Here is a 27,005-nt window from a genome sequence, read left to right as displayed (position 1 = left end):
CACCCTGGATAATACCCCTGCCCTGGTTCACCCCGTTCAACCCCCACAATCCCCCATTGCTCCAGTTCACATTCCCTGGCATGCTGGGCTCCAGCTTCAACCTGCACACAGGGCTCCAGCTCCATCCTTCCTCCCCACCACCCCCGCAGCCCCAGCTCCAGCCCCCTAGCCAGGCTCAACTCCTGCCCCAACCCCTGCTGCCCAGCTCTAACCCCCTGCAAGCCCCAGCTCAGCTGCATCCTCCCACCACCCCTGCCGCCCTAACCCACCTCAGGTTTAACCCCTCTTCCCCCTCCCAGGGCCCCAACCCATCCCCTCAAGCCCCCCCGACTTATATGAAATTCAAGGTACATGAGGGCTGCGTGAAATGCAACCTTCACGTATCTTGAGGAATTACCGTATATAATATTGATTGAGGTACATGAAGATGAGCCCCTGATCTTATGATTAACATGGTTAGGTCCAGTGATGGTATCCCCAGAATAAGTATGTGGACAAAGTCAGCAACAGGGTTTGTTGCAAGGTAAAGTTCCAGGATTAGTATTACTGTGGTGTAGCCTGTGATTGCTCGTGAGAATCTTTCTTCAGTTAGGAGGTCGTCTATAGGACAATACAGGCCTATCATGCAGGGCCTTCTGGAGTGTAGCATCATCATCTAGAATAGGCTGTAGGTTCTTAACGATGTGTGGCAGAAGTTTGAGCTGGGGGCTCTAGGTTATAAGTGGTGTTCCGTTATTGGCCTTCTTGGGCCTATGCTGAAGTAACTGGTTTCTAGGTGTATGTCTGGCTCTGTCAAGCTGTTGTAGATTTTTTTTTTTTTTTTTTTTTTAAAAAAAAACTTCTCCCAGTAGGTAATTAAGTTTTGCGAATGCTTGGTAGAGATCTTGACGTTTTCAGTCTCTGTCAGTAGGATCAGAGCAGATATGATTGTATCTAAGGGCTTGACTATAAACGGTGAATCCTGTGATGTGTGCTGAGTGGAAGCCGGAGGCATGTAGGTAAGTGTATGAGTCAGTGAGTTTCCAGCAGAGAGTGGTGTTGATGTGGCTATCAGTGATTTGTGCTGTGGTGTCCAGGAAACGTATCTCTCATGTGGAATAGTCAAGGCTGAGATTGATGGTAGGTACAGGTTGTTAGAATCTCCGTGGAATTCTTCCAGAAGCTCTTTGCCATGGGTCCAAATGATAAAGATGTCATTGATGTAGCATAAGTAAAGCAGGTGTAATGGGGAACAAGAGCTGAGGAATCATTCTAAGTCAGCCATAAAAGTGTGAGTATTCTGTGGGGCCATGAAGGTGCCCATACCAGTGCTGCTAATCTGGAGGTATATGTTGTCCCCAAATTGGAAATAATTGTGTGTGAGAACAAAGTTGCATAGGTCGCACACCAGATTTGCCATGGTAACATAGTAGCAGACGGAGACCAAAAACTTCAAGTGACAGTCTTCAGGCAGGTGAAAGGCATTGGCTGTGGGTGTATCCTTTCCCTTCCAAGACTGCCCCAACCCTGAGCCTTCCACCCCTCCCATATGGCCTTTCAGGAGAGGGAGGCTGAAACTCTTCCCCCCTCCCCCAAATGGAAACACTGGTGGCTGTTTCCTTTTGTCAAGGAGCGTGGGGAAAGTGCACAGTTAATTACATTCCTCACTCTGGCTAGGGTGCACAGGAGTCAGACAAACCTAAGCCTGCTCCAGCCACAGTATATGTATCCCTTCTTCAGCTGTGCCCGCTAAAACAAAAAATTGAGATAAGGACCTGAGCAACACTGGGTAAATCTTACAGTAAAATGTCCTAATCATTTAATGAGACAAGACTAAAAGAATATCCAAATTCACACTATCAATCAGAATTGGTCTATATGTAGACAAGTCATATCTTCCAAAGACTCTTTAATTGATCTCCATACATTTTCACATATGCTGCCCATTTCTTATTCAGCTGTGAATGTGTCAATAAATTAGGCTTTAATGCAGGATACTGCATAGTTTTTTGATCTGCAAATTTATTGTCTGCGAATGTGCTTTTGTTAATCTTATCCTTTGATCTGTTTTTCAGCGTACACAAACTTTGTTGAAAGAATACAAAGAACGAGAAAAGTCCAATGTATTTAAAGATAAGCGGTTTGGTGAATATAATACCAAATTAAGCCCAGAGGAGAAGATGATGAAGAGGTTCGCTTTGGAACGGCAGGTAAGAATAGGAATAAAAATAATTTAAAAAAATAGATGGGAGAATTTCTACATTGCCAGATAAAACTTTCTGTAAATAATACTTTGGCTCCAAAGCTTTTACCAAAAGCCTATAACATGGTAACCATACCTTGCTTTATTTTTTACTTCCACATATTGTTTCTTAAAGCCTATCTGCACTTTTTATTCAACTTAAACGAATTCCATAATTAAAGCTCATTTGAAAATATGGAAAAATGTCAGACTTTTTGGTGGAAATATGAAAACCAAAATCTTTTGGTCAAAAATTTAAATAGTTCGGTTGTTCAGCATTTGGATATTTTTTTATGAAAATGTCTTGTGTTCAAGAAAAAAAAAAAGAGGGGGTCATCAGTTTTTCTGTTGATAAACAAGTTTTTCCTAGAAATTGTCTGACTAGCCCTATCTAAAATAAAGATCTTAAAGCTGAATTATTTAACGTTTATGAAATTGTTGTGATTTTAGGAGTTAAACTAACCAAAACGTAATTTCATTCCCATAAAACATTAAATCCTCTAATTGACATTAAGCACTGTTTCCACCAGCACACCTGAAAAAGGCTGTTTTCCTTGATGACCCATGAGGCTCGTTTTAGGTTCTTATCATGCTAAGACAGTGGTTCCCCTACTCTTTACATCCTCTCCCTCATTACTGCTGCCCCCGCTGCTTGCACCAGGGCTGACAGATCTGCTGGGCAATGGAGTCAGCTCCTTGCCCTCAGAAGGGATAGGGTATTGGATCAAAAGACTGGGTCTGGGAGCAACCAGCTGTCAGTGCCGCTCAGAGCACGCCACTCCCCATACACACATTGCAAGGCAGCTCTCTCAACCATCCGGAAATTAAACAAAATTCTCATGGGCTAAACTGAAAATAAGAGCTTTTGGGGAAAATACTCTTTGCTGACCAGGCATCATGAATTTCACTGTTATTAAACTGAAAAATATCTCATTACTGAACTGGTTGCTTTGTTTATATTTCCCAGCAAAATCATGAAAAGAAAAGTATCTACAATCTCAATGAAGATGAAGAATTGACCCATTATGGCCAATCTTTAGCAGATATTGAAAAACTTAATGATGCTATTGAGAGTGACAGTGATACCGAAGAAAGGGGAATGTTGTCAGGTAAGAAAAAGCAAATTAACGCATTAATATGTTTTCATCAGTAACGTTTTCATAGTTAACATACAGTGCAAGTTGTTGTTTGGCCTGCTTTCGATGAAGAATAATGTAGAAAAAAGGTTTAGCGTTGAATCAGCCTTCTCTACTTCTCTTTACTCTGATAGATTATGGTGATTAGAACTGGATAAGTGCTAATATCATAATGTAATTTTTATCCATTCATGATTTTAAGAAGTATTATAAATTACATCATAATTGAGTTTTCACGTATGGATTGTCCTTAAAGTAAGTGCATTCAGAATTAAAGTAAACTCTGGTTTAAAATAGATTAATTTAGAGATTGCAGGATGCCTGCAAATGTGCTACATTATTGGTGGTACCAGTAGCTTCAACTGCAGGTGTTGCTGCTTTACACATTCCATTATAAGAAAACCCTGGTTTCATTTGCTTTTAAGTTTACCATACTTCAATTATGTGCTGAAATTTTCTATACTGGGTATATGCCTTAGGTTTAATTCTTTTTTAGGGGGAATTTCAGCACCAACAGGATACCCTTTTCATGGAACACGCTTAGGGGAAAAGTACATTGTGTTGTATATGTTAAAACAACAATTTTTTTGCTTTTTAAATTTCTTTGTACCAGATTATGAACCTCCTACTTACAATAGTGAGCAGCTATTCACACAAATAGTCTCATTGAAGTTAATCAGTTCTTGTGTAAATAAGTGCAATGTTAATGTGAGCAAGGGGTTTGCAGTCTGTCTGGCAAATCCAGAGCTAGTTTCCAATCCCCTTAGTCATGTGAATAATCTCTATTTATGCAAGTGCAGTAGAACCCTAAGATATGCGCACTCAAGTTGTGCGACTCTCAGATCAACACGACTCTGAGTGGTAGAAAACTGGCAACTAGCTCTGGGCTGCCCACAACTCAGAGCAGCAGGAAACTGCTCCGCGCATTAGCGCTGATCAGTTTCCCAACTCTTGTGATTGGTGGGCTGCAGGTGGCCAGGTGTCAGCTTCCTGTCACTCACAGGAGTGGGGAAACTGACCAGCACTGCTGCACTGGTCAGTTTCTTGGTTGTCCTGAGTAATGTGAAATTTGAGTTATGCAGGGTTGCTCAGGAACACAGCCTCCAGGTAAGTCGAGGGTTTACGATATATCTCAGGACTGCATCGGGGTGGCCAACCAACTAGAGATGAAGAGCCAAAATAGCTGTGGATAGAGTGCAAAGAGCCATGTATTATACATTTATTTTTATCCATCTATAGCTATATCTTGTATATATCTATATACACATGACTAAAAATAAATGTGTAATACGTGGCTCAATGACCTCCACCAGAGCCAGGCACCCCAGCCTCCCACTTAAAACCAGTCCCCTCCCCTCCCCTCCCCCAGAGGCAGACACTCCCAACCTCCCTGCTCTAACCCAGTCCTCCTCGCAAGCACTCCCAGCCTCCCTGCTCTAACTCATTCCTTCTCTTCCCCCAGAGACAGGCACCCCCAGCCCCTGGCTCTAACCCAGTCCCCCTCCCCTCTAAGGTTGCCAGACATGCCTCAATGTGGAAGACAGTCCAGAATTTTCATGACAAGTCCTACATCCTATGGGGCATTTTTGACTAAATGCACAACACAGTAGTTGTCATGGAAATTCCTGAGACCTGGCTCGAGTTCCCACAACTGGGGCTGCCAGTGGGGCTCTACACCGCAGACACAGCATCTCTGGCTGGTGGGTGCTGGGAGCCAGCTGGGGCGTGAAGCCCCACTGGCAGCCCCAGCCGCAGGGACCCTGGCGGCTCTGCTGCTGGCAGTTGGCTGGAGCACAGAACCCTGCAGGCAGCCCCCACTGCAGGAACCCCAGCTACGGGATGGGAGGACCCCCCCGCAGCTGGGAGCTGGCTGGGGAGTGCGGCCCTCTGGCTGGGCAGCCGTTCCCAGCCACAGGGCAGCTGGCATTCCCCTGTCCCCCCACAACCAGGGGTCACACACTGGGTCTTCCTGTCACCCAAACCCTACCCAGAAGTTTGGCAACCTTACTCCCCTCCCCCAGAGCCAGGACCTCCCCCAGCCTCCATAACTCAATGCCAACAATTCACTGAAACTGCCGCCACGCAGTTCTCCCTTAAAGCAGGGGATGCATGTGCAGAGCAGTTGTAAGTACTCCTGGCATGCGGCTCCGAGCTGGAACTGCATTTCTTTGTTCAAAGAGCCGCATGTGGCTCGAAAGCCGCAGGTTGGCCACTCCTGTCTAAATATACAATAACTGTTGCTTGTCTGAATGAAGATTGTTTGTTTGAGGCTGTGTGTGGCTGGATAGGTAGGCAAAAGCTAGCCTGCCAGCTTTTAATTTACTTCCTTTCGTTTATATATGGCTTTTATGTCACTCTTGCAGACGTGTTTGGTAGATGTTCTGCTGATGAGTAAGTGGTAGGAGTTCATGTAATGTAAGCCCTACTGGACTACAGCACTTCAGCAAATCATATTGCAGGATTATTGCCTTACCTGTGTTAAAACAATAGCTGATTTTTTTTTTTAATTCCACTGAACTACAGCTTTAAAGAAAAATAGATATTTAATTTTATATCCAACTAGATTATAAACACTTTACGTAATTTATTTTGTTTTAAACAGGTTTTCAGATTTAAATTTTGAAGTACTTTTTGAATAAAAACACTGACCACACATATTAGCTGCGTCTACACGTGCCGGCTACTTCGAACTAGCCGCGCCAACTTCGAAATAGCGCCCGCCACGTCTACACGTGGCGAGCGCTATTTCGAAGTTGAAATCAACATGAGGCGAGACGTCGAAGTCGCTATCCTCATGAGGAGATGGGAATAGTGCCCTACTTCGACGTTGAACGTTGAAGTAGGGCACGTGTAGCCGATCCGCGTCTCGCAACATCGAAATAGCGGGGTCCGCCATTGCAGCCATCAGCTGAGGGGTTGAGAGAGACTCTCTCCAGCCCTTGCGGGGTTCTATGGTCACCGTGTGCAGCAGCCCTTAGCCCAGGGCTTCTTGCTGCTGCAGCTGGGGATCCATGCTGCATGCACAGGGTCTGCAACCAGTTGTCGGCTCTGTGGATCTTGTGCTGTTTAGTGCAAGTGTGTCTGGGAGAGGCCCTTTAAGGGAGCGGCTTGCTGTTGAGTCCGCCCTGCGACCCTGTCTGCAGCTGTTCCTGGCACCCTTATTTCGATGTGGGCCGCTTTGGTGTGTAGACGCTCCCCTGCAGCGCCTACTTCGATGTAGTACTGCCCAACGTTGACGTTGAACGTCGACAGCACCCGCCCTGGAGGACGTGTAGATGTTATTCTTCGAAATAGCTTATTTCAATGTCGCTACATCGAAATAAGCTATTTCGATGTAGCATTCACGTGTAGATGTAGCTGTTGTGTCCAACGTGAAAGTTATGTCAGTGAACACAAGCAAAAAAGTCTAGTGTTTGAAGTTAACATACTATCCCAGGTTCCTCTCATGTGGTATATATACTTCTTGTAATGTGTGAATCCCTGATCCTGTAAACCCTTCTGCATGTTTGTAGGCCAGTGGAATTTCCTGTGTTTTTTAAGATCAGTTGTTTCTAAGTGTCTTCAGGATCAAGTCCTAAGTTTGTGTGCTCTTACAAATCAAACACAGTCATTGATATGCCTATTCCATTCCTGGCTCTGTCATAGACATTTTCTGGAATGTTGGTGAAGCCAATTGACTTCTCTGTGCTCTATCTGTAAAATAGGACTAAAAATGCTTTAGTTTTGTGAGACTTAATTAATATATTGAAGTGCTGTATTGCTTGTGTTTGAAAGGAAACTTAAAAGTTTGGAAACACAAGATTGGGTAGAAATCCTCTTCTGAAAACAAGCCAAGCATCAATCATTGTCTGCAGATGCAGAGTTTAAAACTTGCTTAACTAGCTATTTTGTTTTTCAGTGGAATCCTTCAGGTGTTCGTGTGATTTAGTAATAGTGAAAGAGTACCCCGACAGCATTAATGACAGCATAAATCTATACATTCATTAATCCTTTCAATTTTCTTTTTTTCAGCTGAGTTGACTGCTGCTCACTTTGGAGGGGGTGGAGGCCTCCTTCGTAGGAAAGCACTCACTGAGGAGCCAGATGGAGAGGAGTTAAAACCTAAATCTCGCAAGGAGCTCATTGAAGAGCTTATTGCCAAATCCAAACAAGAGAAGGTTTGTAGTCTTTGAATTAAAAAAAATCTAGACAGATTATATTAAATATTCATTTTCCATATGAAAGCTTACAGCAGAAAGCATTCAATAAAATCCTTATCAGCTTTAGGACATGGAAATAACATCCCCATTCCCTTCACAGGAGAAGCGTGTTGATGGCACAGTAAGCAGAGGAGGTGTGACTTTTTAAACATTGAGCCAAAAGTCATATACCTGACCCTTTTTACTTTGGGAAATAGTATAGAGCAGGGCTCTGCAACCAAAATCACAAGAAGAGCTATATTTTTCAAATTCGGTTAAAAAAATCAATCCTTCAGGAGCCTCAATGCACGTGAATATAGGACAGTCCGTAATAAATAACATCAAACCATGCTTTTTATCACCCCTATTTTAATAACAGTGCACACTCAATTATATGTACCAGTTAGAAAGTTGTTATCCCGTTCTCCAGGCTGTACCCACCTCAGCCCCCAAATCCATCCCCAATCCCCAGGCTTTACCCCTCCCCATCCTGCAAACCCATCCCCAGGATTAATTTGCCTCAGCATGCGCAGCTCCTGCCCTGCTCCCCACTGGCTTCTTGGCAGGCTGCATGGCTCCCGCAGGGGCAGGCTCGGCCACCCATACTCTCCCACCAGCTGACTTCCACCCATGTGTAGCGTCCCCATGCTGGATGGCTCTCACTTCCTTGCTCCCTGCTACCCCTGACTGCTCAGTGGCTCTGGAGCTGCCACCACTTAAACAGAATTGATTTTTTAATAAATTACGTTTAAGCAGCGGCTGCCTCCAGAGCCATATGTGAAGTCAGTGGCAGTAGCACATGGAGCTGCAAGTGGCTACTTAAAGAGCTGTCTGCAGCTCCGGAGCTGCAGGTTGCGGACCACTGGTATAGAGTATCTGCCTCTCTGCAGGTTTCCCAAACGCTGCCTTTGAACTCTGTTAGGGTGGCTAATTTGTTTTACCATGTTCTTCGCTTGTGTCACCCTTTTCAGGTTTATACTAGTTCCTCCACCAAAGGTGCTGAATATTGCAAAATAGGAGTCGATATGCACAAATGTTTTATTATACCTTTGATTTTTGACTACATAGGGACCTCATTTGCTCTTGGTACTACAGATGATCTTTCTTGTGCAATTGCATAAATTATTGGCCAGTAATTATGTTATGCATATATTAAATTTTTCTAGCGAGAGAGACAGACTCAGAGAGAAAGTGCCTTGGAACTCACAGAAAAACTTGACACTGATTGGAAAGAAATCCAAACACTTCTCTCTCACAAAACACCCAAGTCAGAGAAGAAAGATAAAGAAAAGGACAAACCCAAGGTAAGGTTTTGGCAGTGCAGCTTTATTTTGTTGCAACCTTTACTGATTTAACTCCATTACTGAAACCAAAGCAGTAGTTGATAGCTATGGGGGAAGTTGTTCATTAGTTATTTGTAGGTGATCATTTCTAATTCAGGTATTTACAGTGCCCTGTGTTCTAGTTATATTGAAAGAATTTTACAGCCTTGGGAGGGAGTTCCATGTCAGAATTGAGAGGCTGGAAGAATCTGAAGTAGATTGTAATTTTAGAGAAATAAAAGGATTTTTGTTAAGTATTTTAAGACTTTCTTAGTAAGTCCATTATGATTATGGCTACACTTTGTTCCTTTTTATAAGCTGTTGAATTTGAGATTTTTTTGTTACATAAAAATACGAATAACATTCTGGTTTATTTGTAAGACACAAACATTTTCCTGTGGAATTAGCATCTGCTTGAAAAGGGCATTGACTGAGTTTGTGAGTGCCTTTGAAATGTCTCTTGAACACAAATTCTCTAATTTAGCAATTGATGTCCGTGTCACTAACTTCACTTCTGCCTCATCTAGCATATAAAATCTCCTTGACACTTACAAAAAAAGGAGGGGAAATATTAGTGGTTTGAGTAGGTTAATTGTGAAAGTGAACCCAGATGTTCTAATAGGTAGACATACATATGCCATGAATATCTAATCATTTTTTTTTTAATTAGGGATAGTCATAATATGTGTTAAATTTAAGTGAGACCCTTGTAGATTTTTTTTTTTGTTTTGTTTTAAAGATTTGTAGGCTACAGCGAAAGTGGAAGCCAGTGATCTTCTGTTGCATTCATATGTAGCTGGGGGAGAATTCATAGTCTGGTTTAATATAAGAGGAAAATTTTGTCAGAATTAAATTTTTTAGACAACTAGAATGGTGTAGTTGCTTACACATATGACTGGGAATTAGGAATTTCAGAATTCAAGTTTCATCTCAACCACTGGTTTGCAATGTAACTTTGGGAAGGTTGATTAACTGTACTTCAGATTCCCCTTCTGTCATATGAGGATAATGTCTTCCTAGCCAAGATATAACTTCTATGTTTTGTACACTGCTTTGAAGCTAAAAAGTGCTATGTAAGTGACGAGTATATTATTAAATATGTTGTCTGTATTTTTAAAGGGATATATTTTCTTATGACGACATATTTACGAGTGTGTGTATATTTTATTGGAGGGGTGGCCAGCCAGTTAGAGATGAAGAGCCAAAATAGCTGTGGATAGAGTGCAAAGAGTTGCATATTATATATTTATCTTTTGTCTGTCTACCTATATAATGTATAACTATTATAAAGACATTTATTATGTAATTTTTATATAGCTAGATAACAATATATATATGGTATGTGGCTCAATGCCCTCCCGCAGAGCCAGCTTCCTGGCTCTAACCCAGTCCTCCTCTCCTCCAAGGTTGCAAGGCATCCTGCAATCTGCAGGACAATCATGAATTTCCACGACAAGTCCCACGGGAAATTTTTGTGTAAATGCAGGGCACAGGACTTGTCGTGGAAATTCCTGGGCCCCAACTAGAGTTCCTGCAGCTGGGGCTGCCGGTGGAGCTCTGTGCCCTAGCTGCGGGACCCCAGTAACCCCACAGCTGGGAGCAAGCTGGGCCATGGAGCCCCACTGGCAGCCCCGGCCATGGGAACCCTGGCCAGGGAGCAGGAGGTCCCTGGCCACCCTGCAGCTGGGATCCAGCTAGGGCGCAGAGCCACACAGGCAGCCTCAGCTGTGGAACCACCAGCTGCGGGGCAAGGGGACTCTGGCAGTCCTGCATTTGAGAGCAAGCTGAGGTGCACCTTTCCTTGGCTGAGCGGCAGCCTCCTCCCCCACCTCTGGGAATCCCATGGGTGGGGCTTCCTGTCCTGCAAACCCTCCCCAAAAGTCTGGCAACCCTACTCCCCACCCAATGCCCATGACTGACGTGAGCAGCCGACGCCACATGCTTCTTCCTCCAAGAAGTGGGCATGTGCACAGATTGGCAGTAAGTACTCCCAGCGTGCAGCTCCTGTGCATTTCTTAGCTTGAAGAGCTGCATGGCCACCCCTGTTTTGTAGAATGAGAATTTTTCTCCCATGATCTTGTATTGTGTTGACCTGTCTTCTGCAGAGCCAAATCATAGTAATTCCTGAATGATCCAGAGGAGCACGGAAACTTAATATTAATTATGAAATTGTGTATTTCTTTAGCCTGATGAGTATGATATGATTGTCCGAGAACTTGGGTTTGAGATGAAGGCACAGCCCTCTGACAGGATGAAGACGGAGGAAGAATTGGCAAAGGAGGAGCAAGAAAGGCTTCAGAAATTAGAGGTATGAGTGTTTCAGGCTGTGTTGTAGCTCTCCCATTGATAGTGAGTTCTTACACTTTTTTTAAACCTCATTTTAAAAGTAGTCATATTAAAAGTTGCAGAAAACAGTCTAAGAATAGGTCCCCTCTCATATTCTGCTGGTGCTGATTACATCACTTCACTGATGTCCTGATCTATTGTTTTTCATGGATTTGTAATTTGACCAATAAAAATAAGGGCTGAATATTTGTCATGTGAAATGACATGGCAAAAGAACTAATAATTTTTTTTAGTTAAGAATTTGTAGCACCTGGCTGTCTTTTATGTATTATTAAGACCTAAGTCATGCTTAAACTTCTAGATGAGCCTGTATGGTGCACAGAAGCTGAGTTGACATCTGGGCAAATCCTGCACTGCTTCCCTCCTGTAGCTGCATAAGGTCCCCTGGCAATTGTGCTAATGTGAATCTGGTCTGTGAAGGGATAGGATTTGCCTGGGAAGGTTTCCATGTTCCTTATTGTTGACTAGGAGTTGGGAAGTTGAGTAGGACTTTGGTTTTGGGTAACAGCTTGCCAATATGACCTAGGAATCTCTAGTTTCTCCCTCCACCCCAGACCACAGCTATATGGACTTAGAAGAGCTACGTGGAGATAGGGTTCAAGATCTTCAGCATTCACACAAAGGAATTACAAATGATGAAGAGCAGCACAAGGTCTGTTGCACTTAAAAAATATTTGAGGTGGTGATTACATACAGATTAATCTGTCTTGATTAATTACATAAAAACAGTATAGAAATACAGATAGACCTAGAATAACACCCTACGCATACTTACACGTCCTCCTGATGGACTCAAGGAGTTAAAGGACCAGCATCATGCCCTTGGTAGTGAGAGGTGAAATAATGTTAGACTAAGGAGATTTTAAAGATTTAGAGAGAGACTAGTACTAGGAGAAGAAAACTAACAGAGAGAACTGAAACCACTGTCAGCTGTGGGGAAACATCATGTATGCCATCGTGTGCCAAGAATGCCCACACACCATGTATTTAGGACAGACTGCAAACGCTCCTCAACAAAGAATGAATGGACATAGAACAGACATCAAAAAACTCCAGATACACAAACCTGTCAGCCAGCACTTCAGTGGAGTGGGCCATTCTGTTAATGATCTGCAAGTTTGTGCTCTACTGAAAAGAGACTTTAACAGCCCACTACAGAGGGAATGCTCAGAACTAACATTCATATTCAAATTCGACACATTAACGCTTGGTTTGAACAGGGACAGCAATTACCTGACTCATTACAAGGACTCTTTTACATACTTTGTTTTACCTAACTCTTAACTTCCCTACCTCACACCTGCCTGCTGTCCCTCTGCTCTTCTGATTTGCCAACCTTGATAACAATGTTTATGATTTATCATATATTGAGTCTGTTCTGATAAGACTATGATCTGAAGAAGTGGGTCTGTCCCACAAAAGCTCATTACCTAATAAATTATTTTGTTAGCCTTTAAAGTGGGACATGACTGCTTTTTTGTTTTGGTAGAATACAGACTAACACAATTATCTCTTTGTCAGTCGTGGGGTGTTATATGTCCCTCTATGTTACTTCAGCCCAACATTTTAAACCAAAATGAGACTTCCGCACCTTTTGAGGGCATGCATACCTGGTTTGGGAATGGAACCAACACCCCCTTTCAATATGCATAAGATATTACATTGCAGCCTCATTAACAACCTTCCAGAATGGGCATTTTGGGGTGAGATACCAAAAGATACCGCTTAACAGCCCTTGGTGACTTTTGGCATTCACTTTGCAATAAACAGGATGGTTGATCTGATGGGGTCATAACATTTTGGCACCACACAAGATAAGTCCCATCTACTAGTTAAACAAAAGTCTGGGAATGCACATGCACTTCCCCTTATCTGTATCTGTCTGGAAATGTCCAGATGTCCTCATCTACCTGGTTTGAGCTGATGTCTTACAGAGTGCAATCCCTGTAGGCCTCTTGCATTACTGCTAAAATGGAATAAAACAGTGAAAGGTAGAAGGAAGAATCAGATACTGTAAATTATCTGACCCCGTGGTTATCCAACGTTCCATTTTATCTGACACTGCCTGGAACGGTATGGGGGGAAAAATGAATGATGGATACCTGGGAATTGGATAATCTTCCCCCCACAACTCTGTTGCAGCCCACCTGCCCAGTAGGCAGCAGGGCTCCTGGCACCTCGCCCCAATTAGCTGGATGCCCTCCCTGCAAAAGGGGCCCGCAGCACCACCTCTTCTCTCCCCTGCCGCCCCAATTATCCAACATTTTCGGGAATCTGATCATCCGTCTTTCCTGATTATACCGGATAACCTGGGGTTTACTGTAAGAGCAAGTAATATATATAATATAGACTTAGGCGACAAGAATAAGGTAGATATATAATATAAGCTAACATATCCCTATAGGCTACACCGTGCAGTATATAGCTCAGTGCTTCCTGGACATTAGTGCACAAAAAGTGGGTCTTGGTAGGGACAAAAGCTTTCTGATAAATTGATCTTTCACCAAATAGAAATATCAGATTAGAACTGCAGGGCTACAGCAGTATTAAGTCTTCTGTTGTGACCACAGTGCTGCTCAGTAGCCACTCATGAGGGTGACAGGGTTAAGGATTCTTTTCCTCTTCTTCATTCAGTGCACCTAGCACCAAGCCCAGCTACTTGCAAGTGGGGGAAATATCCCACAGCTCAGTTACAACTCGATAAGTCAAAACAAAAAAGCAGTCAAAAGTAGCACTTTAAAGACTAACAGAATAAGTTATTAGGTGAGCTTTCGTGGGACAGACACCCACTTCTTCAGACCATAGCCAGACCAGAACAGACTCAATATTTAAGGCACAGAGAACCGAAAATAGTATGCAAGGAGGACAAATCAGAAAAAAAAATGATCCAGGTGAGCAAATCAGAGAGTAGAGGGGCCGGGCGGGGGGGAGTAAAGAATTAGATTAAGCCAAGTATGCAAAAGAACCCCAATAATGACCGAGAAAATTCCCATCCTAGTTCAAACCACATGTTAATGTGTTGAATTTGAATATAAAAGAGAGCTCAGCAGCCTCTCTTTCCAGGCTGTTGTCAAAATTCCTCTTCAGTAAGAAGCAAACTTTTAAGTCATTAACAGAATGGCCCACTCCACTAAAATGCTGGCTGACAGGTTTGTGGATCAGGAGTGTTTTTATGTCTGTTTTGTGCCCATTAACTCTTTGTCCGAAAGAATTTGAAGTCTGTCCAATATACGAAGCATGTGGACATTGTTGGCATATGATGGCATATATGATGTTAGTTGAGGAATATGAGAATGTGCCCATGATTCTGTGAATAACCTGATTAGGTCCAGTGATGGTATCTCCAGAATAAATATGTGGACAAAGCTGGCAGTGGGCTTTGTTGTAAGGGAAAGTTCTAGAACTGGTATTCCTGCAATCTAGACTGTGGTTGTTGGTGAGAATACTCATAAGGTTGGGAGGTTGTCTGTAGGAGAGAACAGCCCTCTCACATAGGGCCTTCTGGAGTGTGGCAGCCTGATTAAGGATGGGTTGTAGGTCTTCAATAATTTGTTGCAGTGGTTTGAGTTGAGGGCTGTAGGTAATGACCAGTGGCGTTCTGTTCTTGGCTTTTTTGGGCCTGTCTTGGAGTAGCTGGTCTCTGGGTATTCATCTGGTCCTGTCGATTTGTTTTTTTTATTTCTCCTGGTGGGTAATTCAGGTTTATGAATATTTGGTAAAGATCTTGTAGTTTTCGGTCTCTGTCAGTCGGATCAGAGCAAATGCGATTGTACCTAAGGGCTTGACTGTAAACAACGGATCTAGTTATGTATGCAGGATGGAAGCTAGAAGCGTGTAGGTAAGTGTAGCAATGGGTGGGTTTCCAGTAGAATGTGGTACCAATCAGGCCATCCTTGATTTGTACTGAAGTGTCCAGGAAATGTATCTCTCTTGTGGAGTAATCGAGGCATAAGTTGATGGTGGGGTGCAGATTGTTAAAGTCTCTGTGGAATTCTTCTAGAGTCTCTTTACCATGGGTCCAAATCATAAAGATGTCATCAATGTATCTTAATAGAGAGAGGCTGCTGAGCTCTGTTTTATATTCAAATTTGACACATTAATGCGTGGTTTGAACTGGGATGGGAATTTTCTGGGTCATTACTGGGGCTCTTTCGCATACTTGGCTTAATGTACTTCTTGACTCCCCTGCCCCACCCCGCCCCTCTACTCTCTGATTTGCTCACCTTGATAATTTTTTTCTGATATGTCAACCTTGATTACTATTTTTGTTCTCTGTGCCTTAAATATTGAGTCTGTTCTGGTATGGCTATGGTCTAAAGAACTGGGTCTGTCCCACCAAAGCTCATCACCTAATAAATTATTTTGTTAGTCTTTAAAGTGCTACTGGGCTGCTTTTTTGTTTTAATAGTATATAGACTAACACGGCTTTCTCTCTTTTACTTGATAAGTCAGTTGATAGATACTTATGGAGTTCAAATTCCTTTCAAAGGCTTATAGTTTGTTCAAACCCTTTTTAAATATAGGAAATATATATGTATGCTGAAGAACCATATAATGCTAAAGAAGTTACTGCTTTCTCTTTAATAAGAGCATAAATAAATATTTCATTACCAAATATGCACAATGCTGTTGGTAAATAAGAGATATTTCAAGGCCTTCTAAATAAGATTTAGAATATATGCAGTCTAATTTACCAGTGCCACCTACCAAAACAAAGCAACTCAGATTTCAGGCTAATATGTTATATCTGCTTTTATTGTTCCTTCCTTCCCTTTGCTGGTTGAATAATGCTAGTTAAAAATGTGTTTTCTCTTTGGTTTTCTTTTCTTCAGTTTTCATTACCAAGTAATCTATGTCATATATACTTTATTGTCCCTCTCCTGAATTTATTTTAAAACACAGGCTGATAGACTGCGTCGAATGCATGGAAAAGATGAACATGAGAACAAAAAGAAACTCAAGCATGTGTCAGCTGATGATTTAACAGATGGCTTCATCCTGGATAAAGATGACAGACGTTTACTTTCTTACAAAGTAAGAATCTGATTGTGGTACAGTCACTTTCAAAGTTGCTTAAATGAAGAAAATGATTTCAAATGAAACAAAGTTATTTTTTCTGTTCAATTTATTATTTTTCTGTAGATGCTGAAATTTCCATATGAAGTTCGTTCCCTGAATATAAGAAATTGTGGCCCAGATTGTCTCCTGTATTAGGGCTGCTTTGGCCATGCTGGCAGTGTATAGCAGTCTAAAGCCAACAGAGAAGACCACCCAAAGATAGGGAGATCACCTAGTGGTGTAATCCACATTGTAGCTCCCACGTCATCCACTTCTATCAAATCAGCATAATGGATATAGCCGTGATTTCCCTATACCCAGAAGGATCTGTCTGGTACACAGCAGTCCTTAACTGGGGGAGCATAAAAGGGACTTAAATCAAACGTTATTAAATAACTCCTGTGTCCACCTCTCGCTTGTGCTGTTTGCCTCTCAGCAGCAGCAAGGGATCAGAGTTGTCATAAAAATCACCTTTGCCCTTGAGATGGAGGAATCGCTGTGTTTTGAATGCATTGGCTTTTCTGAATGCTTATCGTCTCTGAAAATGATTGTTTGAAAACAGCCTAGTGGGGTTTCGCGTTTGTCTTCCATTTTCTCAGTGTCAGATGTACTTAGTTAACAAATAAAAAACTATGGCTCTGTTGCTGCAAATTGTATGTGGCATCTGACAAACTCCCTTTTGGATAATCACCAGTATTAAAGATCCTGAAGCGAAGTATGGTATATGAGGCAGACTATAAATAGATTCCTCTCCCAGGCCTGTATTAGTTCTTCCATGCCAACAGGAATAAAAGTGAGTAAAATTTTATTCAGGGGCCAAAGTTTTCCTTGTCTTAACTCCTTTTAATCTCATTGTGGACAGTGAGTTACAAAATGTGCAAGTCAGTGCAGAATTTGGCCCTCTGGCAGCTATTCAAGTTCAAGTGTTCAGGTTCACTTCAAGTTGTTAGGACTTCTCTCATCTTGGGATCAAATGCGTACTAAGGGCCAAATCCACTTTGTTCTGTCCATACATAAGTCCCAAGGAAGACAGTTTTTAAATAGAGGTGAAGTCTTCCATTTATGGTGCAGTTCTTTGGCTATGCACTCTACTCCCTTGGCTGCCCAGCTTCCTGCTTTCAACACATTACGTGACTGCCTCCTGCTCAGCTGCTGCCAATCCACTCCCTGCCTTTCTTCCTCTTGGTTTCTTTTTCTCCATCTTCCCTCTACATCTGATACCCCATTTTCTATGTACTGTCCAAGCCAAACTTTCATTTCCAACCTGCCCACCTGGTATACCACTGGATTTTAAATAAGATTCCATTTGTATCAAACTCAGAGATGAGAGGATTATGCTCTGAGGTGTTTCTAGTAACATAAGTAAGGACATTTATTTAAATTATAATTTAAAACCCAACAGTATTCCTGAAAGTTATTTTATGGTTTCTTTTCCTGTATTAATAGGATGGAAAGCTAAATGTTGAAAAGGAAGAGGAAGAAGATGGGAATGAAGGAGATGGTGAGAATGAAGAAGAAAATGAAGGAGAACCTACTAGAGGAGATGTAGAAGAGGAAAGTGCTGAGGAAGATGATGCTACTGATAGTCCCTCTGACCTTGAATCTGACATGGGAAGTGAGGAAGAGATAATTGCAAATGAAGACCAGAAAAAGAAACACAGAGGAAATGAAAAGAAATTGCAAAGTGAGGAAGAACAAAATGCTAAGATAGAAGCTGCCAAATCTGAGCTTCCATACACATTTCCTGGTAAGATTTCTATTGGTTGACTCGGTTGAGAGGGTGTTTGGGTTTTTTTGGAAGTATGTTCCTGTGTGTCAGATGTTCCACATCATACAGTACCTCCTAACTTAACATTGTTACGTTGCTTATCCGTTAGAGTCCCTGCTCATTTAAAGTTGTTCACTGCTCCCTTAAGTCATTTGTAGCCACGCACATACTGTCCGGAGGAGAGAGTGGTGCGCTCCAGCAGGATAGCGTAGATTCATCATCATGTTCAGTTTCTGCAGGAAAGTGCTTGCAGAGACTGCCATGCATCTATTGTGTTTCCTCCCCTTCCCATCCCCTCAGTCCATGCTGCCTCTGGCAGGTAAGGCAGTATTAACAACGTTAACCCTCGAGGGTTCAGCTGAGTTCTAGTATGTCATTTAGTTGCTACATACTCCACCCTCTGATTCCACTTTCAACTAAGCTTTACAGTGATCACCGCTGTGTACAGGATTCAGTCGTTTACAGTTGTTTAAGACTTATCCTTTATATGTATACACTGCCTTTTCTCTGCTAGAGAAAAAAATTCCCTGGAACTTAATCCCTCCGTTTACATTAATTTTTATGTGGAAATTATGTTTGCCTAACATTGCATCACTTAAAGTAACAGTTTGCAGGAACAGAACTACAGGGTAAAATAAAGAGTTACTGTAATTCCGTTCCTTCTGGCCAAGAAATACAGGACATGATTCTTCAGATCTTGAAAATGCAACTCACTTCCAGCAAAAAGAATTTCTTTGTGTAGCCTGAGAAGATAATTTTCTATCCAGGTGTTGAGTAGGCTATATCTACTGACCCTTTGAACCCTAGAAGTGAAAGACAGAAAGCCTTAATTGAAATTGTTCCATGTAAGATTATGCCCATTATTACCCCAAGAACTGACCTGCAGCCTGTGCGGAATAGTGCTGTTTTACAAAAAAGTAATCCACAATAATTCTCTAGTATGTGTTGAAAACTAGGAACAGGTATGTATTGTGTCTGTAATAAAGTCAATTTGTCTGAGAGGAAACTCACAGTTTCTTTCTCCACAACCATAGATCTCGGTCTAAACTCCAGTATTCTGTTACGGAGACTATTCTGCATGTGTTCGGTATGTTTATTGTTGCTAACTGAATATTTCACCAGACTAATATGCCAGTAGGGAATACTGAAGTACAGTATTTAAATAAGATATGCTGAGATTAGACGACCATTCAAACCACTTGTCAGAGTTTGCTGTTACCATGTGATGCAGGTGAAACAATAATGTACACTGAATATAGTAGTTTAAAGTGAATCTAGCATTATGTTTTTAAGTAGGAAGTTAAGTTAAAAAAGAACTCTAAGGAAATACAATGTTTAAGATTTTATAAAACACTGTAACTGTGGCGCACGTTCTTTTTTTTTCCATTAGTGTGTAGATTCTTTTACATTTCTTACAGCTTTAGGTCTGGACACACCTGCATGCATTGTGCAGTCCAGTCTTTAACTAAATGATTGCATACTGTGTCTTAAATAACCATCTTAGTATTGCTTTATTAATGTTTAACATGTTAACTTAATAAAATTTGTACCGGTTGTGTTGTTTTTTTCAGATTTGAAACAGAGCTATTTTCCAGAACTTGGTTAACTTAGTAAACTGTTTTCTAATTCATGTTAAAGTTTAATTGAACTGGGTGTGCTTGAGTTTAGGTTTTATTTTTATTGTAGTTCCAGAATCCTGTGAGAAACTTAAATCTTTACTCTTTGGAAGACTAATAGAAGAACAGCTAGTTATCCTAGAGAGGATTCAGAAGTGCAATCATCCCAGCCTGGCAGTAGGAAACAAAGCAAAGTTAGAAGTATGTTTTATGAGTTTTAAAATTAACTTTGATTGCTAACATGAACTTGCTTAATATTGAAGGAGCAGTTTGAAAAGTGGTGGTGTTATAGTCACATTATTTGCAGAAAACTTTATCCAAAATGTACCTATTGGAGGCCTAGGCAGGGTTCTTTTGCTATGTTGTGTCTCATTGTTTTTCTGCGCTCTTTAAAGTATCTGTATTTAAGTAAGGGGGTGGGTCGGTGTGCGCGCGCAAGAATTAAAAAAACTAATAGTTTTAATTTGGTTTGCTTCTTGCAGAAATTGTTCGGCTTCCTTCTGGAATATATTGGAGGGTTAGCAAGCATGGAGCCACCCGAGCTCAAAACGATTGACAAATTGGTTCCGTAAGTAACGAAAGATGTTGACTGTAACCCAAGCATTCCCAGCCTATTGCTCAGGACTCAAACATGGGTCACCAGTAGGTTTTTCTAAGGGTTGCCAGCTGAGCAGCTCCGAGCTGCATGTGGCTCTTTATGGATCCATTTGCAGCCCCTTCCACTGCAGCCCTCGCTCCTCTGGCTCCCAGCTCCTGCCCTACCATGCTGAAGTGGGACTCGATTTAATTGGTTTAATGGCCAGCAGGAGGGGTCCGTCCGTTAAACCAATTAAACGGAGTCCCATTTCAGTGCGGCAGGGCAGGGGACTGCCCACATTGCAGGTGGGGGAACAGTGTAGGAGAGCTGGAGGGAGCCACGTGGAGGAGGCTGCAGGGGCCTGGAGAAGGAGCAGCAGCAGTGTGAAGAGCTCATAGGAGGTAGGTGTATGGTGGGGGACTGGTTTGGGGCTGAGAGGGGTTTAAGTCGAGGTGGTGAGGGAGGTGCATTTTTCCCAGAGGAGAACCTCCCCCACACCATTTTGAATTACCTTGAGTCACAAAGTCTTCCTGAATTATGAAAATGGGTCCCCATCTTGAAAAGGTTGGGAACCGCTGCTTTAACTCCTTCATGGTCCAAAGGGAAAAGATGGTTGCCTGGTAGTAAAGCATATGTGTTACTTACTTTCAGTGTCAGGAAAATTTAACTTTACTGATATTTTTTTCATTTACTTCATTGTGTTTTAACATTGTTTCTTTTAGTACCTAAGTCATTAATTATATCAAAAAGCTTCCAGCATCCGGAATTAAATTTATAGAATTCTCAGTAAGCAAGAGATCTTCCTTAGGTCTTTGAGCTCTAGAAATATAATTACACACACAGAAACTATGGTAAATGAAAACTACTAGCTTACTAAGTCAAGTATGTGAAAGTTAGGCAATGCCAGATTTATGGTTGCCCATTGCAACATTAATTTTGTCCTGTATCCATTCTGTCCACTGAGTGAGCTAGCGGACCAAGTGCAAAATGTGATAACTTAAGTAGGGAAGGTATCATAATGCATACATGTAAATCTGATATCACCTAACTTTTGAGTGATTGACTTTTCAACTGAAATATTTTTTCTCTCAGAATAGATGGCTTTTCTATATTTAATTTCCTGATGACCACTTTTTATTTTATTTTTAAGGAAAGAGAGTAAAAAATGCAACTAACAATTTCCCCATCATGCATAATTAAGTGGATTTAAACCATGAACTGTCAGCATTGCAGTGCAGACTTGAACTACAGGACTATGCTTGCTTGCAGCAGGAGAAGGTTGTTATGCGCAAGCGTGGGCCTCTTGCACCTTGTGCATGATTAGGAGGTGATGGTGGAATCCTGGCTTGCTCCAGCACCCTCGTTCCTCCTTGGGAGATGGAGGACCCTGAGAAGGTGGGGTGGGGAGGCTAGAGTTATGTTCTCAGTCTGGGGTTTGTGTTCTGGGAGAGAAGAGCATGGCTCAGCTCTACTGCAACCTCACCACTTATAGTTGCTCTTAACATTCCCAGATGCTTCCTGAGCAGTATACATGTCAATGCCAGCACATTGGTTGTGGCATGGACTAAATTGTTTAGAATGTTTAGCATTGTTATTTTGGCAGGCTACACGTTTTTCTTGACCCATGCCAGCAAAGGAAAGGAAATGGTGGTTTTTAATGATTTATATCTCAATCTAAATGAATGGAATTTCATGGGACAAAAAGGAACTTCTGTAGCCTGAGGACTTTGTCTCTGTTCCATTCCAAAGCCCAGCTACAAACTGCTTAAAGCTTTTTTGGGAAAAAAGTCACAAGAAATCTTTCTAGTGCAGGGTTTCCCAACCAATGGGGTCGCGATTACATTTGAAAAGGGTTGCTGGCTGGGCTGGGTAGCTCTTAAGAAGCCGTTCACACTGAAGTGGTACTCAACTTCTTCATTGGCTTAACAGCCGTCAGTTAAATTGAGAACCATTTCAGTGCTGTGGGGCAGAGAACTGCATACCAAGGAGCAGCACCCAGCTCTGGTGAGGTGGGGGCCTGGGTCCGTGGTTGGGAGGCTTGAGGTTGGAAGCGAAGGCTGAGAGCTGATCGGCTCCCTGCCCAAACTGGTTTCTAGCCTCTGGGGGAGGTGGAGTCCCGCTAGCCCGCAGCAAGGTTCCCATGGCTGGCACTTGCTGGACAGGGCTCTGTCCCAGCCAGCTTCCAGCTGTGGGGGTTGGGGGTCGTCCCCCCCCGAATCCCAGCCGGGGTTCCCTCAGCTGGTGCTGCTTGCCCAGGGCTCTGCACCCCAGCCGGTTTCCAGCCATGAGGGTCAGGGGTACCCGTGCCTCCCCGAGCCCCCTCCAGCCCCTGAGTGTGACTCCCCTAACCCTGTTCAGCCCTTGTGTGTGACTCTTAGCCCCTGAGTGTAACACCTGTAGCCCCCTCCAGCCCCCGAGTGGCTCCTAACCCCTCAATGTGACTCCCCTAGCCTCCACTTGCCCCTGAGTGTGACGCCCCTAGGCCCTGATCGTGGGGTTTAAGCCAGGGGAAACAGTTTGGGATGAATGTCTTTCTACCACTACAGCTCTGATTAACTATAGTAAATGTAGTGTTATTATTTTATTAATATATATATATCCCCTTTTCTATGAAATAACTATTATGAATATATAAATATGAAGGGGGACAATTCTATATTCTTGTCTTAGGCGCAAAATTAGCTAGTTATAGTGCTGCCCCTCTCCCACCCCTGTTCTTGAATTTCCTTGGGTCACCTACACTACCTCTCTACTTCGAAGGGAGGATTATAAGTAGGGAGTTGGGAGTTTATTAATGAAGTGCTGCGCTGCATATGCAACACTTCATTAAAGACACACACACACACACACACACACACACCCACCCCCGGCGGCAACTTCGAAGTGCTGCGCTGCATATGCATCACTTCATTAAACACACACACACACACACACACACACACACACACACGGCACCAACTTTGAAGTGCTGGCTCACGTCTAGCTGCAGCTCACCTGCTGGTACTTCGAAGTGCCTGGGGTACTTCGAAGTCACTTTACTCCTTAGTCCCTCCTATTTGCGGCTAGACATGAGCCAGCACTTAGAAGTTTAAAACTTTGAAGTTGCCGTGGGGGTGGAATTTGCTTAATGAAGTGCTGCATGTGCATTGCAGTGCAGCACTTCATTAATAAACTCCCAACACCCTACTTACCATCCTTCCTTCGATGTCGGAAGGTAGTGTAGACACAGTCCAAGTCTTCCTGAATTGTCAAAATGGGTCACTGTCAGGAGAAGGTTGGGAACTGCTGTAGAAGGTGTAAGACAACCTAAATATAAGGACTGCTACCACTTTTTCTTTATAACAGTGTGACCTTAAGAAGGCCATATCTAGGAAAACAATGATAAAACTATGTCCCACTGCCTGTTGAGCAGCAACTAAGCATCATAGCATTCTGAATACATACTGCCTATATTTCAGTACCTAAACACAAACTTTAAGGGTCATGAAATTCAGAAAGAGGTATTCTGATCATGCTACTTTAACATAACTTTTGAGGACAATAGTATATTTAAGCATTGGCAATGTGTATATTTAAAAACCCTCATACCTCTCTAAGTAAAGGCACGTTTCACAAGCCTTAATGAAAAATGTCACTCTAGAAAATCAAAACCTTAACAGCCATATTTGTGCACCAGTTAATTGTCTTTTGCAAAAGTAATTTTATTCAAAATATTATGCTTTGTGTTTAGCTTTGAAAAAGTAACATTTCCAAAAGTGCTTAAAAATCCTAATTCTTTATTAATGCAGGTTGAATTTCTCTGGTCTGGTACACTTAGCTCTGGCAACATCCATGGTCCAGCATAATTTTAGTTAGCCAGATGTCCACTTGTCATGGCTGTGGCCAAGTTTCCTATAGCCCCATAAAATTAGTTTACAGCCAACAGTCTTGGTTCTCAATGTAGAATTGTTGGTAATGCTGCTAGACAATATTGACTTCCTGTGATTCAGCAAATTCTCTTGTTAGGCAACAGTCAGGTCACAAGGGTGCCTGACTAGAAAGATTCAACCAGAATAAATCGTGTAACTTTTTGGTGACTTGTATTTCTTGTAGACCGTTGTACAGTCTTTGCCAGATGTTTCCTGAAGCTGCAAGTAACAGCATTAAATTTGTCCTTCGAGATGCTGCACATGAGATGGAAGAAATTATTGAAGTCAAAGGCCGTGCAACATTTCCAGGGCTAGATGTGGTAATTAACACATTTTGTTTGGAAAAGTCTGTTGCTTTTTCTATTGGTGTAAAATATCAGGGTGACAAATGTTTTGCATTTCACAGCTTCTAATTCAAAATATGACACAATGCAGTTTCTGTGGGTTTTCTGTACCCTGAATCGTCCATCTGGAATAAATTAATATTACAGAACAGAAACATGGCAGCAGCAGCAGCTTTAATTAACAGGAGAAAACACTTTGATTCTAAATTAACTGATTTCCCAGGGAAAGGGTACTCAGTATTAAAATAACTGAACATTAACTTGATTGTGTTCCCTGCAACCCTTAATAATAATGCTAAAATTATTACAACCTACAGCAAGGCAAGATTGTTCAAATGCAAATATTTTTTCCTCCATTAAATAAACTGTTTAATATAAAGTCTCCCCCAGAGATTTAGTATCCCACCATGCAATGAGTTTTCTGCAATCACTTACTAAGATAACTGTGGATGTAATAAAATGTTCTGAAGTATAAATAAGATAGATAATAAATTAGGGACCTTGCACTGAAATAGTTGAGCTTCCCTCTTTACTAGTGAGTCATAGTTTTATTGGCTGTCCTAAATCTGTGAATAGACTCTTCTTCCAAACTATAGGCAGTTTGATTATTTGGACATCTAGGATAGGATGCATGTAATTCTTTGAAATTAGTGACAACTTATTGTTTGGTAATACGATTAAAGGACAAATCATAAATCAGTATTTGATTCAAAGGAAGCTGCCTGCCTAATTGTTTTAGGCTTAAAGGAGTGATGATTATAACTAGTGTATTGGGTTAATGCAGACAAAGAGGAGACAATGAGCAGATTTAAGATAGATTTTTCTTAGAGTTTGTCCAGTGTTGTTTGGGCAGTGCTTGTGGATGCATAGTAGAGGACTGTGTCCACTTCTACCTTCTATATTTCCTATGACACTATCACAGGTTAACTGAACCTCTGACCTCTTCTGTTCTTTTGGGATGGAATTCTTAAACTGGGTCATAAACGGAAGTCCTCTCTGATCATCCATGATTGCTTCAGCAGGCCTGACTTATCTTCAGTGCTTGCAGTTCATTTCCCTCTGAGCTTCAGTTATAAAACACATCATTACAGCAAATAATTTTTTTATTTAGAACAAAAGCACTATAGAGGAAAACTATCAATTTTTGACATAGGAATCTTAATAAGTCTGAGCTTCCAAATCATCCAACATCAACAGGGTCAGGGTCTGGGTCTGGGTCTGGGTCTGGGTCTGGGTCTCTTCTCTTAGCTCACCAAACAATTCTCTGTCCAGCTTGTAAGAGAATGGTCTTTAAAAGCTGTTTAGTCCTTTTCATCACTGAGGCTAGGTCTGTATTATCATGGAAGATTGACCGGCTCAGGTTGTATCTTCTTGGGTTTTGTTTCGCACGTGTGTGAAACAGCACTTTCTGGGGTCAAAGTCGACCCTGGAACTCCTCATGAGCAACAAGGATTAAGGAAGGTCAATAGGAGAAACAAACCCATCAACCTTCTTCCATACAGACAGACACTGAAGTTGACTGCTAAGTCAATTTTTAGCTACGCAATTGGCATAGCTAAAATTGCGTATTGATGGTCAACTTTTGTGTCTGGTATAAACGTAACCATACGTTGTCTTTCAGATTTGTGCTGTGATGTACTTATCTAGGGAGGCATTGTATTGTTCATTGGAAAAACAAACAGCTCCCACTAAAATAAAGTAATATAGACATATAATTTAATATTCCACTGCTGCAGAGATTTGCTCCGTCTAATCTCAGTAATTAGGTTATGTTTCAGTTGTTACTTCAAAGTGTTCTTGAAATTACTACGTGGCAGTTCCACATCCAGAGTCATCACATACGTAAAACCAATTAAGATGCTCAGAAACAGTTACTTATTGTATTCTAATTTAATCTATTTATATCATTTTTAGCTTATTTATCTGAAAATTACTGCAATACTGTTTCCTACCTCTGACTTCTGGCACCCAGTAGTAACACCTGCCTTCATATACATGAGTCAGTTACTTACTAAGGTATGTCTGTAATATTTTGTTTCAGTATAAGGCTTCAATCCTTCCGTTTCTTCCTTATGTTCCAAGTTTAAAATGCAATGATATTAAGATAAATATATATAGAATTTTTTTAAAAAATCTAGGAATTTGTTTTGGTACTGGGTGTTGTGTTGTATCAGTAAGTGCCAGGAAAATTATTTTTATTGAGACATTCCACTCAGAGTAAAATAAAGCCTTACTCTGACAAGATCACATTCATTGAGTTGTCCTACAAAAACTGCACACGTGAACGCTGGGTGTTAAATGAGACCAGAGGGGTAGCTGTGATACTTTGTATCTTCACAAAACAAAGCAAGCAGTCCTGTAGCACCTTGAAGACTAACACGTTTATTTATTAGGTAATGAGCTTTGCTGGTTTAGCCCGACTTCATCAGATTTATGGAGCAGAAATGGAAAAATTAAGGAGATATAAAGCAAGAAGTGTGAGGAAGAGTAGGAGGTGAGAAAAAAATGAAAAAGAGAAAAAGAAAAGAAAA

The 27,005-nt window shown here is 41.7% G+C and overlaps 1 protein-coding gene across 3 annotated transcripts in view; it reads left to right on the top strand.

Annotated features, from left to right (window-relative positions):
- Nucleotides 1–27,005, top strand: part of NOP14 (NOP14 nucleolar protein) — a 43,692-nt gene that overhangs the window by 6,808 nt on the left and 9,879 nt on the right. For all 3 annotated transcript variants that reach the window (XM_074992395.1, XM_074992392.1, XM_074992394.1), the window contains exons 3-13: nt 2,055–2,189; nt 3,189–3,330; nt 7,369–7,514; nt 8,702–8,839; nt 11,043–11,165; nt 16,106–16,237; nt 17,708–18,008; nt 19,716–19,846; nt 20,128–20,213; nt 24,315–24,450; nt 26,389–26,490. In XM_074992395.1, coding sequence (XP_074848496.1) covers nt 2,055–2,189; nt 3,189–3,330; nt 7,369–7,514; nt 8,702–8,839; nt 11,043–11,165; nt 16,106–16,237; nt 17,708–18,008; nt 19,716–19,846; nt 20,128–20,213; nt 24,315–24,450; nt 26,389–26,490 — 1,572 coding nt within the window. The remainder of the gene's footprint in view (nt 1–2,054; nt 2,190–3,188; nt 3,331–7,368; nt 7,515–8,701; nt 8,840–11,042; nt 11,166–16,105; nt 16,238–17,707; nt 18,009–19,715; nt 19,847–20,127; nt 20,214–24,314; nt 24,451–26,388; nt 26,491–27,005) is intronic.

This window comes from Carettochelys insculpta, chromosome 4 (genome assembly GCF_033958435.1).
Source record: "Carettochelys insculpta isolate YL-2023 chromosome 4, ASM3395843v1, whole genome shotgun sequence".
Taxonomy (NCBI): domain Eukaryota; kingdom Metazoa; phylum Chordata; order Testudines; family Carettochelyidae; genus Carettochelys; species Carettochelys insculpta.
Note: the sequence above shows the minus strand (reverse complement) of the source record. Positions and strands in the feature narration are given on the sequence as shown.